This window comes from Rousettus aegyptiacus, unplaced genomic scaffold (genome assembly GCF_014176215.1).
Source record: "Rousettus aegyptiacus isolate mRouAeg1 unplaced genomic scaffold, mRouAeg1.p scaffold_m13_p_1, whole genome shotgun sequence".
NCBI lineage: Eukaryota > Metazoa > Chordata > Mammalia > Chiroptera > Pteropodidae > Rousettus > Rousettus aegyptiacus.
The window spans coordinates 175570673-175584225 of NW_023416284.1; the positions used below are offsets into that span (position 1 = coordinate 175570673).

Here is a 13553-nt window from a genome sequence, read left to right on the forward strand (position 1 = left end):
AGGGACCAGACTAAAAAAGCTAGTCATTGGGAATAGGTGAGTGAGGACACATTTTTTTGCACATCTGGGTGTAATGGGTTAAAATCTGAAATCTGCTATGCACATTTTTTTCTGCACATAATTTTTATAATGCTGGCAAGAAGTACCAGGCTTTATTAAAGCTACACTCTGAAAAAGTCACATGTTCCAATTAAGAGAGGAATATATTTTAAATGAATGCCTCTTTTTTTTTAAATGAATGCCTCTTTAACTTGTATTTTAAATGAAAGTTTATTTGCATACTTACATGTCTTGTGTTATATGAAGTAAATATGCTTTATCTATATCAATTAACATAAAAATCTTTTCAATTTTAACTCTCATAAAAATATTTACTGTTTTCATTTAAAGCAGGAATTATCAAACCCCTGAGTTCATAAATAAGCAGAAATGTTGAATCACACTCTTACCATATGTTCTTGAAGAGCTTTGTATGTTTCTGTAGCTGAAGAACATATTTTAATTGGATCAGCAAGTTTATCTTGAAATTCAGACACAGACTGCTGAATCTAAAACATTGGTGAAATAGAAAAATAACGGTGAGAAAAATATACATCAAGGCAAAGCAGCATGCCTATCTTTTTTGGATAACTTTGAATTCAGTTTTTAAAAATCTAAAATGAATGCATCCTATTATTTGAAAGAAATTAAAATAAATCTTAATGTCTGAACACATTTTTATATTCCTTCAAAAAGTGTACCATATAAATAATTATAATGTAGGCATCTGATAACTTGATAATAACTGACGTATTGTATCTTTCCTTTGTTCCACTATTTCTGGATTGTGTATTGCATTTCGCTATTGATGCAATGTGAAACAGGTAACTTAACGTGGATGAATCAATTCTTACCTTTCTAAGGTTCTCTTCAAACTTTTGCTGCTGAGATATATGTCCCAGGATTGTTCCTTCCAGACACTGCGCATGCTCTTGGAGCTCTTCCCAGTATCTTCTTATCTGTGTCAACTTGGCTTTCATTCGAGCAGATTCTCCGGTGGTAAGAAACTGGGCAAAAGACTGAACTTCTTCTTCCAGTCCTGTAATGCTGCTGATCTTACTTTCTATTTCTTGAATTGTGACCTAATATATAAAACAAGGAAAATGACAATGTAGGCTGAGCAAGCTTGCCTTCCTGAAATAATTGTTTGCAGAAAGAGAAACCTGACATTTTAACGTAGTAGGACGGCTACAGAACAGCTATGAAAAGCATCATGTGTTTCCTGACCTCATTTTTTAAGGATAGATATGCAGATGATGTCCAAAAAATAGAAACATGGTAAATGTGCTCTGTGGATAGAGGAAAAAGACAAATAGCTACTGCTGCTTGCAGTGAAGTGAGCAGAGAGATGTCCCCGGGATTGTTCAAGTATCTCTGAAGTTACAGAGAATTCCCTGATTACAAGCATTTTAACCAATGGATCTGGGAAGCAGTGTGTTCCAGTAACTCACAGGAATGCTAATATTGACATTTCATGTACATTTTCTAAAATGTGGTTGAGTATTTCATATTTTACCAGACTAGAAGCTTTTCTGATTCCACTCCTACCTAAAGCCAGTCTCTTCAAATTTACCATCTATTTTTTATGCCAGTGGTTTCCAAATTTGGAATACATTGAGATCACCCGGTCCCCATTCGAGGAACTCAGATTCAGTAGGTCTAAGGTGGGGCCACGACTTGGCATTTCTAACTTCTCAGGTGATGCTTCTGCGGCTGACCCTGGGCCCCACTCTGTGACCACTGCTTTAGTCATTACCTGTGCAGTAAAGAGCCAACGTACTATAATTTCCATTGGGGCAGAACATTTTATATATTAGCCCATACGTGAAAAGTGCTAAAAGCCACTAAGGGTGTGTGTGTGTGTGTGTGTGTGTGTGTGTGTAGGATGGTGTCTCTCATAAACATACAGGCATATTTATGTGTAAGACAGTGAAAATTATTTCTTTGAGGAAAAAAGCCCAACAGTCCAAATGAGATAAAGCCAAAAATTCAGACAAGTCTAAATTTCAGGTAATCTAAATGGAAAATACAGTTACCCTAGAAAAAGATAAATGTGACTCCTGTCTACGTGAGATAACATAGTGGGAAATAATTTCTGTCTAGATGAGATAATCAGAGATAATTTACAACAGATCAGTGTCTGTTCTTCATTTTTATTTTTCATATGCATGACTATGGCTGATATTGTTTGAGCATTAATATAATCTTCCTTCATTGAGCTGTTTTTTAAATGATAATTTTAGAAAAATTACTCACGAATTAAACAAAAATAAATTAAACAAAAATATACTGAGTGTCTCTGATGTGCCAATAATTGTTCTAGGTGCTTGCAATACTTTAGTGAAACAATCTCAGTTAAGATCGAAGTTCTTAGTTCTTAGAGTAATATGTCATCGACAAATTCATAAATGCAAACTATATAATCGTATTGTTGGGTTGTGGCAGTAATTTTTCTAACCTAAGAAGAGAAGATGAAAGAAGAACCCAGTATGTGTTCTTATCATTTATAAATTATCAATTAGGAATGAGAAATCAATCAATTTGGAAAAGCACATAATGAAGAACAAAAATGGGCTTATAAACAAATTTTCACAACGATGCAAATGTTATGAACTAATTTCATCCTAATAATTTTAAATTGAAAACATTATGATAAAGTACTATCATATTTTTAATGTTTCCCACAGTAGACTTTTGTTTGGAAATAAAACATTAACCTATTAGCCAAATTCCATAGTAAAGTGTATTCCACTCTGTCCTTGCTTATTTCTAGCAAGTATGTATTTTCTGATATTCATATTTATTTAATACATTTATAGCTAGTTTTCAAAATGCCATACTGGAATGTTAAAACATAATTTTCATCCGATAGCATGAAAATTCACAATTAAATGCTTATATATTTAAAGTTAAAATATGTAATTATTTTGTTTCCTAAAGAGCAATAATGTGATGAAATTTGATCACTGATATATTTCCAAAGTCCTGGAATTGAGGTTTAAATAATAGTGAAATAAATTACTAGAAAGGATAGGCAAATTAAAAAGTCTATGTCAAAAATTTTGGAGACAAAATTTTTGAGACAAAACTATTTGAATGCTATTCTTCATGTTCTTAAAATTTAGTGAAAATAATTAAAGGACAACTTTTAAAAATTGTTTTAAAGATTAAACATACTCATGAATATTCTTTAATGGCTTGGCTTCCGGTTTTCCTGGTATACCACACAAGATAGAAGACAATGTATACCAGACTCCACATAGCCTTGCTTACGAAAGATGTTATGATAAACCGGGATAATCTGCACAGCCCGTAAACTTGGCTAGGCAACATTGCACCCTCCTACTGTGCACATGACAATGACTTGTTCTGCGTCATAATGTGAAATGTTCTTTCACTTTTGTATTTATTTTACTACATTTAATCCAATGAAATGGCATAGGGTTTCCCATTCTAATAAAATGAGCTGAGATAGAAAAAGAAGTAGCCGAATTTCGAAAATGTGTAAAAATTGTCTATTAAAAAAAGAGAAATGAACACTCAGAGTTCATTTCTTTCAGCCCATTTTTTTGCTTAAATTATTTGAATGAAGTAAAAAAGGATAGTCTATGCACATGGTTATTTTAGAGCTGGGGGAGCTTAAGTATCAGAGCAACAGTCCATGCCCCGCAAGGTCATCACAAACGAAAGAACTGTAGCAATGGGCTCTGATTGCTTTGCCTAAAGAAAGTAATTTCTCCTCCCTGTGCTTTTAAGGGTAAATGCCACTAATACTTGAACTAGATATTTGGGACGATTCTATAAAGTACAGTTGTAGATGATGACTACATTTCATGTTGTATAAATGAATTGATAGAGCACTCCAACGGGATTAATCAAAATCAAGGAAAAGAGTACTGTAACCATAAAAACATTTTAATGATATTGCACACAATATTGACTTTGAATGCGTAAGTTAGACAATATTAATACATAATTCCATCTATAATCTGTTGCCCAGTATCAATCAAGACCTCTTAGCTCAACGTTCTGTGTGAACTTAATTTCAATAGGATCACAGAGCAATGAAAGATTTGTCCTGGGGCAGAATAGGATTTGATGAAACCTAAAAAAGGAGTTTTTAAAAGCTAGACATAAATTATAAACGTAATGAACGTGTGAGCAGGTCACCTTAATTTGGCTGATTTGCTCTTCCATGGCAGATGATGAAGTTTCCAAGGCATTGAGTTCTTTTTCTTTCTCAGTTATCCAGATGGACAGGGTCTCAAAATTATTGCCAAAATGATCCCACTTGTTTTTCACCATTTCCATGGTTTTAATACTAAAATTAACCAAATTAAGTAAATAAAATGCAGTATTTTAATAGAAAACAATACATTTTCCTTTAAATTACCAGGTGAAAAGATAAGTCAAGACATTTGTGACCATGCCAAAGTTGAAACTATTAGAACAGGGCAAAAAAAATGCACATTTGATCTGTAGTTTGTCAATTCTCATCTTCCTGTCTCCTCTGAGAATGAGCATTTAACGAGGTAGCATCTACACCATGTTATGGATGACACTGTGTGCTTCGAACAAAATATTGCTGGGTCCAAAGGGGTTTGAATACAAACATAACCTGGTTAAACTCTGCACGCGACCAGGAGTTGCCAGGACTTATTAACTAAGCTGCCTGCACAGATTCCAGTGTGCACAGACGTTTAGTGCTCCTACTTCTGTGGACATGGTCCTCTTGCCGTTAGAGGAGAGAGACTGCGGTGATGCTTTATACTCGAAGATTTTTACAAAGCGCATCTTTATAGATTAAGATAGAGTTTATAATCTGAATGCCATGCCGCTATGCAGGCACTGTTTCTATCATCAGAACTCAGCCTGCAATCTATAACTTAGAATAATTTCAGCTATTCTTAAGATGTTTGTATGGCCTCGATTCCAAAATACTTTTATAATGGCTTATCTCTGAGCACCCTAACTGCTTTTAGACAATTTGGGCTTTATTTGTAATAAATCTAAGTGAACAAAAATTTAGATATAGATTTCCAGTTTGTATTAGCTATGCATATATAACCATGTGATTATGGCTTTCGGTTTAGAAAAAGAGTAAGAAATTTATAGTATATCATTGATGTCACTTGGTTAAAAAAAAAAAAAGAAAGAATTTTCCTGTTTACCAAAAGGCACTTGAAGATATCAAGAAAACTACAATGGCATCATTGATTGTCAAATTAAATAATACTGCAGCCACAAATGGATACCCTGGTGTGCCCAATGCTTTAATCAGTACAGGTTATGTTGCAAGTTTTTAAATAAAGATTCAAACAAGTATTCCTTATAAAGTAGCTTCCTTTCTAATAAACTCTTAAGTTTTACTATTTTCATACATTGATGGATAAAATCTAATATAAAGTTCTCAAAGCTCAGAGCCATAATTTCCTTTGAATAAATTATTTAACAAACTTTAAAATTTAGGCAAATGTACAATGTTACTTTCAAGGTGTTAACAGTGCTAAAAACAAATTTTAGATTTTAAAATTCATCTCAGAAATTATGTTCTATACCTTAAAAATGTGTCAGCTATTTGCCACTAAATAACCTTTAAAATACAAATGCTTTGCCATGTTATTTTTAGGAATATTGCCATATTCTTATATGTTTATTCCCTCCAATCTTTTTGGTGTATGTTTTGTACATAACAGGATACCATGCCCCCAACTATTATTATTTTTCTTTAGATAAACATATATTAAATATTTTAAAATAAAATAGATTTTTGAAGTTAATTTTTGAAAATAGAGCATCAATAGTGACTACTGAATATTGAGGCATCGTAAACAAGCTCTGTGAGCTTCTTGGAGACAAAGACCTTTGGTCTATATCATATGAATTTAGGTCTTGAATGTACACAACCTAAATAGCTCCTCTTCCCTCTAACTGGTGACAGCAGAATAATAGAGTAAAAAAATGTATTTTCAGTATTGGTTCTTTTGTGAGATTCCCTTGCTAGTGTACTAAGGCCACAGAATTTAATAGATATGGCTTTCTCATGAACAGAATGAGTTTACGATGCAAAATCCACACCCCTTGCTTTTTTCCTGCTCTGTTATGGATGCTGGCTTCTGTGTTGCTGATACTTTCTTTTGAATTGTGAGTTGCTTCCTCAAAACATGCTGAAATACACAGACACCAAGATTTTAAAAGAATGTTTTGAATACAATGTACAGGAAAGACCGTATGAAACTTTATCTCAGAGAAGAAAGTTTAGGACTTGTCAAGCACATACTCTTCTTCAAGTGTGTCTTCTAATTTTCTGACTTGCTCTCTGATTGACTTGGCCTGCTGCTGAAGCCGATGCTTATTCTGGGGCCCAAGTGATATCTCTGAAGCTTCCTTCACAAGATTCTCAGCCTGAACTGCAATACCTTCCGTTCGTTTAGAAAACTCCTAGAAAAAGATATAATTGTTAGGAAGGCATCTTCTATTAAGCTCTGTCCTCAAATATATTGCATACATACACATACTGCAGAGTCTCCCTGTGTATGAATATTAACATATAATATTCTGAGCAATAGAACAGATGTATTTTCATTATGGCCTGAATAAACTTTGCTAAACTATTTCTTTTTATATACACGACCAGATCTCTGCCTTCACAGTTATCCAAAATCCTCACAAAAATCTTTTTCCATTGTTCCCTGCATGAAATCTGGGTGGAACCCCCCAGATGATAACTCAATAAATATAGTTGTATTTCTAAAAAATACCTTATATATTTTTAATATAAAATGATTAGAATTACAATTAAATATAATGTTCTATTTAAATGGCTGATAAAAATCATACAGGATCGAAAGATTCTATGGCTTTATAAAACTTCAAACTCCTCAGTAAGTTAATAATAGAAGAAATAATAAAAAAGAAACAGTAATATGAGAGAGGAAGAAGCCTTTCGCTGGTAAGAAAACAAAAGCACAGTGGTTTACTTGCTAGAGGCTATGAAAGGATGAATGAGCAAGAGCCTTCTTTCTTATACATTAGCCAACACATTCCTATACTTATTCAACCTTTTTATACACCTAAAACACAGCAACAGGAAGCAAATTAACCTGTACGACTCTAAACGCTTTGTACAAATGTATCGGTCTGCTACGAGTGTCTAAGTCATTTAGCGCACAGGCTGAAGCCCACCAAGGATACCCCTAAGGCATTACCTCTTGGATGTCCCACTGGAGCCTCAAAATCAGTATGTCCAAAGCAGAGGTGGTCATCTTCCCTCACTAACAGCTACTTCCTCAAGTTCCGGTCTCACTCTCATTGTCTCTGTCAGGCTCAGAACTTTGGGTATCACCTTCCTTTCCTTCGCTCTCTGTCCTTGCATCTGTACTATTGGCATCCCCATTACCCAAATTCACGCCTAGAGTAATGCACATATCCAACTTTCTCAATGGATCCCCTGACTCCAGTCTTTCGCTTTTTCAATTTTTTACACTTGCTTGAAACTCATCTCCCTAAAGCACAGCTCTGATTTCGTGATGCTCTTTCTTAAAAACCTTTAAGGGTTCTGTGTCGCCTAAAGAATAATGCCTTAGGCCTTCAAGAGTCTTTGCAATGTGATGCCATTGTCCTTTGTGACTGCACTTCCATTTTCCTGCTTCATAGTATGGAACCCCTTATCTAACATGGTTCCACTTTATGTCATTTCCGATTATAGGGATGCTCATTGTCTGCCCCAAACTCTGCTTTTCTATGTCTTATCTGCCTTTTAAAGTTCAGTTAAATATATCGCTGCCTTAAGAAAGATTTTTTTTTTAAATGCATTTGTCTATTAGGGAATGGTTTCCTACTTTAATGAGAAGTTTCTCTTAGTTCGTGATTTTAAATCTTAGTTACTTTTTTCATTCCCCAGAGCAACCTGACCAGTGTGTTGAAGAGTGGTTGATCAATAAATAATAAGTATTAATTCAATGCATACTTATGATAATAGCAATAAGGGAGGAAAATGACAGTTTTTCTGCTGAACGATGAGTACAAAGAAATTCTATGGTCTTACAGTATACCTTTGTCTGTTCCAATTCTGAAGATAAACTTTCCAAACTGCTAAAACTCAAGAAGCGCTCATGGCTGGAACCTGTTTGAAAAAGGTATCTGACCACTGTTTCTTTGTTTGTTTCAAATCGCTCCCATTTTCTTAATGTGACCTAAATTTGGAAAAACAAATGTGCAACGTTATAAATTAACAAAGTGTGTCACAAAATAGTGTTCATATTTCCATTCTTTGTTAGGCCAATTTCCGGTTAACCTTCTGACAAATTTTACAATTATACTGAATAAAGGTGATTCTAACGGCTTCTGTAAGAATTTCTGTTTGAGTCTCGATTCATCTATGAAAAGAGGATGTGTGGACCAGAACTCTGAATTTTTTATAGGCTGTAATGTCCTAAAAATCTAAGGATATTACTTAAAATGTAGATAAAGGACAAAGGGGGGAAAAAAGCTTCCCAGTTTCCTTCAAAAAAAGAAAAGATGTAAGGGAGAGATAGATTATCTTTTCTTCAGATAATGTGTCAAGATCACAAAAAGGCATAACTGTGGCCGCTGGACTACTCGGAAAAGTGAAATGATCCAATGTAAATTTCTGGATTCAGACAAGTGTGAATTAAAATCTTGGCTCTATTATTGATCACTGTTCTGTGGCTTTGGGTAAAGTTTTTTTCTCTTTAGGGATCCACACCAACAGAATGTGCTAATTATAGTATCCCGTCTCATAAGGCCTGATGTAGCGATTAAAAGAGATAAGAAACTCATGTGAATATTTAACACAAGGTTGGAGCATCAGAGGCAGAAACACAAGGTTGCATCTGCTAATATGAGCTGTATCCCGTGACCCGGAAGTTAACACGGCCCTTGACCCCGGCCCCCTACCTGGATGCGGCGTTCCTGCTTCTCCCGGCTGCGCTCCACGCTGTCCAGGCTGCTCTCCAGCTTCCGCAGCTCCTCCCGGGCTTGGCCCGGCAGCCCACCTTCCCCCTGCTGATCCTGTGCGATCTGCTGCTGCACGTCCCTCTTTTTTGCAGCGATCCTCTTTGTTTTTTGCTGGAAGCATTTATTCAACATATAGATATAAATGTTATTCTCTAAGCAGCCAAGCGGGGACATAGACGCCCACACTTCAGCAGAGCTATGAACGGCAGGACCTCACACCACGTGGCCCGAACTATATTTTAAAGTTAACTCGAACAGTTTAAACAGACAGCCAGGACTCTGTTAGTCAAAATGGATATTATTTATAAATATTTTGTTTCTAATGGTAAACAACATAATTAATTTGGTCTTGGTGTTTTAATGGCGTGCAAATTTAGACAGCACTTAGCATTTTGTGCAATACTCCAGAAGGCATTTGGCCAAACTATTTATTTGTCATAATTCTAAAATAATTATTTTCTGCCTAAAAATACAGAGTCTTAACTCCTATTTTAAAATTATTTATGCTGCATAAATGCTAATATTAAGAAATTTAATTCCTGGGTATGTTAAATATGATTAATCTGCTGAGATATCTGGGGAAAGTTATGTTTTAAAATAAACTTTTTATTGAAGTATAATGTACAAACAGGATGGTATGCAAATCTCGAGTGTACATCTTACAGATTTTCACAAAGTAAACATGTGCATATAACTAAGCACCTGATCCAAGAAATGTAAGGGGTTTTAAAATATTAATACAAATATCTACAATCTCATATTTCTCTTTAAGTCTATTAAAATCCAAATATCACAATGTAACACTGTGTTAATTATTTTAGTACTCAGCCTTTTTAAAATTATTATTTTTATTTTATTATTTTTTTAACTTATTTTTTTATGGTGACGTTGGTTAACAAAATCCAATAAGTTTCAGCTGTACACTTTAACAGTAAGGCATATATATATTCACACTGTGTTCATCTCCCATAGTTAAATTTCTTTCTGTCCCCACATATCTGACCTTATTTATCCAGTCTACTTCCCCCCTCCCCCATCTCCCTTACCCTCCGGTCCTTTTTATAATTATTAAGTTAATCTACAGAGCCTAAAGACTGTTATTTTACATATGCTCTTAAAACAACTTCTATTTTTATACATTATTATATGTAAAATTAGCATTTTGCTATATACATTAAGTTAGCTAGAATTTGGTCATTAAAATATTTGATTTGAATCACACTTTCACTTACACTGAATTTGCAAGTAAAGTTGACTAAAATTGCTAATTATCAATATGTGTACCAGAATTTCTTAAAGTCCATTTCTAATCCTTTACAGTGGTCCTCAACCTTTTTGGCACCAGGGACTGATGCTCCTATGAGAATCTGATGCCTGATGATCTGAGGTGGAGCTGAGGCAGTCATGTTAGTGCTGGAGAACGGCTGGAAATAACAGGTGAAGCTTTGCTCGCTTGCCCACCACGCACCTCCTGCTGTGCGACCAGGCTCCTAACATGCCATGGGCCTAGACTGGTCCACCGCCCAGGGGTTGGGGACCCCTGCTTTACAAGAGCATACCCTCCTGAAAGGTCCGATACTTCATGTAAGCTGTAATTTCCCTAACTAAGATGTAGTCAAAGTTGTGAATTGAAAAGTGAGATTTTAACACGATGGCAAAAGAATACTGATCTTAGGTATGAAAGAATTTATCTCCATACTTCCCATCTCTGTTATGAAAGGACAATTTAGCCAGTTTGTGAAGGTTTTCATAACTAAATCAACTTTTTCTCCACAATATTTCTTGAACTTTTTGCTATCAAATAATTCAAGCCAGAAGTTTGTCTTGTAGGATCTTCTGAAATATTTAACACTTAACAGAGAGAGCAGAAGTGCCGGGTGCTTTTGAACCATTCAGCTGAGTTCCTTCCTGCACAAACTCCCCGCCCCTTTCTTTGCCCTTACCCAGTGGGTCAGTGGATACGCTATTCCTCTCTCTGCTTCTGGTTCTGAACTTTGTATAAATGCACTGAAGCAAAGAGGCACTCTACCTGGTGATGAAGAAGTAACTGCTGTGCTTCGAACAGGTTTTCAGTGTCCAGTATCTTCTCGGCTTGGTCCTGGACATCTTTAGAACCAGAAATTAACTCTTCGAGGGAACTCGTCACACTTTCTTTGTACTGGACACAGTCCCCAAAGTTGCTTAACATCTTTTCGACCTAGGTTTTCATGAAAAAATTATAAATCACATGCTCATATAACTAAATATTTTAGGAGTATATGTAAAGTCCATCTCAATAACTTGAAATACATACACAGTTCTCTAATCTCAATTCATTCATATATTTTTGAAGCTTATTTAATTATTATGAAACTGCATAGTCACTATGGGAATTGCAAGCCTTATTGGATATGGTGCTCTCTGCCCTATTAAAAACCCATGTGACCTTGTAATCAAGGCAGGATAATGAAACTCTATATTGTGTATGTTGTTTCCTGGATCCTTTTCATTACATCTCATGATTAAAATCTAGTTATTAAAGTGTGTTGTAAGAAAGTTGAGTCTATCTTATTTAAAGTAAATAAGGAAAAAAATTGAATAGAAGAAAAAGAATTGAATAGAGGAAAAAGAATAAAGAGGTATTCATTGAAAATGTCCTTTCAATATTTCTACACAAAATATTAATACGATTTCTAATTTTGTGATTCTTAGGTAGATTTGTCATTTTCCTCAATTTTCAGCTTTGTCTTCTTTCTAACTTTGGCTCTCTCGATTTTAGCTTACTGGCATCTTTTGTTTTCAAAATCTGTCCCTCTCCATCTTCACTAAGATGATCATTTAACATTGTATCATCATTTGTCTTCCACAGAAACCTTCCAGTTTGTCCTTCTCTTATGCTAACTTTTTCTTTGACCCTCTTCTGCTCTGAGTTTGTCCAAGGGAACTTGGAGCATGCCGTTTGCCAAACAAATAGAAATAATATCTTAGAAAAACCGAACACTCCAGATCTCAGTAAATCGCACCTTTCTTAAAAAAAAAAAAAAAAAAAAGTCACTATTCATTACATATTGTCAATCCAGAGCCTTTTATTTCTTACACTAGGCAATAGCAAACATTTTGTGTTCAACATTAATGTAAATAATAAATGGATTATAGTCAAAGGAATGACTGAATGTGTCAAATCCATCTTTTTATATAAATTTTTACAAGAACAAAATGTTTATTTTTCTCTGTTCTCTTTCTTCTTTCACTAAGTGCTTAACTAACAAACAAGGGTATTAATATAAATTACGCAGAAGTTTAAGGTCGATGAGTATGCAAAGAATTAATGTCTGCATTTGTTAGAGGTAGTTGTTGCCATGAGTCTCATGGGTAGTGTCATGTGAGTACTTGAAAGATAAAGCAAATAAATAGCCTCAGTAAACTATTAGGATGACTAATAATTTCTCATTTTAAAGGTTGCCAAAGTAGTTGTGTGTGTGCATCTGTGCACGTGTGTGTATAAAGCCAAATAAAAGTTAATCTGTTGCTATGACTAAAACTATTTGTTAAGTCTTGGATCAAAGATCACTTGCAGATATATTTACTTTTTGTATTGTTATCCTTACTTTTACCCTTACCTCCTTAGCCAAAGAAGAGTAAAGTACCAGAATTTCACTTAAAGCATGGTAGTGGCAACTAACTTTACTATAGCTACGACAGATGGATCATCAAAGGATTGAATTAGCTTATGTTCCAAAATTTGATTAATCCTATCGCTGTTTTCAATTTGTCAAAAATTCTTAAGAAAACTGTATGTCATACAGCGAAATTGTCATATAAAACTAAAATCAAAAGTTCAGAGTATTTTTGGCTTGTATAGATTCACCACTAGAGTCTCAAGCAGATCTACATGGATTAAAAATATAAAAGGTTAATTGACAATCAAATTGTTAGATTTAGGGACAGCCAGAGAAAATGTCAGATCTTCAGAACTAGGGAACTTTGTAGTCCTCCAACTGATCATTATTTTTTGCAAGGTTACTAATGATAATTCAAGAAATACTGATAACTATTCTATTTTACATGCTTACATTATCTTCCCATGCACAAACTCATTAGACTTGTACAACAACCGGGGCAGTAAAAATATTTTCACAGAGGGTAGAAGGAGCCTTACTCAGAACGAAGTAGATGGGTTTGTATAGTCTAATCTATAAAAAGGAATATAAACATTGAAGTGTATGTCAGGAAGTTTAAAACAAGTAGCTCTTGCCTAAGAGATTTTACTGGCTAGCAGACTAAACATTGAATATTTTATCATTACTAGCTATCAGTTATTGAGTATTTACTCTGTTCCAGGCACTGTATTAATTGCTTTACCTACATTATTGCATTATATTTTTGACATCTAATTTTGGTATATGTTTAGCCCTGTTGTGCATGTAAGAAAATCAGGGTCTAGAGATATTAAATGACAGGGTCAAAGGTTACATAAGTTTACATAATGATAACCTCAAGGCCACACATGAAATGGAATATCAGAGTTAAACTCTAGCTCTCAGTTTGACTCTCAA

General features: G+C 34.6%; 1 protein-coding gene across 13 annotated transcripts in view; it reads right to left on the reverse strand.

Moving 5' to 3' along the window:
• Positions 1-13553, reverse strand: part of SYNE1 (spectrin repeat containing nuclear envelope protein 1) — a 387933-nt gene that overhangs the window by 229999 nt on the left and 144381 nt on the right. For all 13 annotated transcript variants that reach the window (XM_036222821.1, XM_036222818.1, XM_036222811.1 and 10 more), the window contains 7 exons: positions 11048-11215; positions 8959-9129; positions 8094-8234; positions 6320-6480; positions 4210-4360; positions 894-1121; positions 450-548 (listed from right to left, as the gene is read on the reverse strand). In XM_036222821.1, coding sequence (XP_036078714.1) covers positions 450-548; positions 894-1121; positions 4210-4360; positions 6320-6480; positions 8094-8234; positions 8959-9129; positions 11048-11215 — 1119 coding nt within the window. The remainder of the gene's footprint in view (positions 1-449; positions 549-893; positions 1122-4209; positions 4361-6319; positions 6481-8093; positions 8235-8958; positions 9130-11047; positions 11216-13553) is intronic.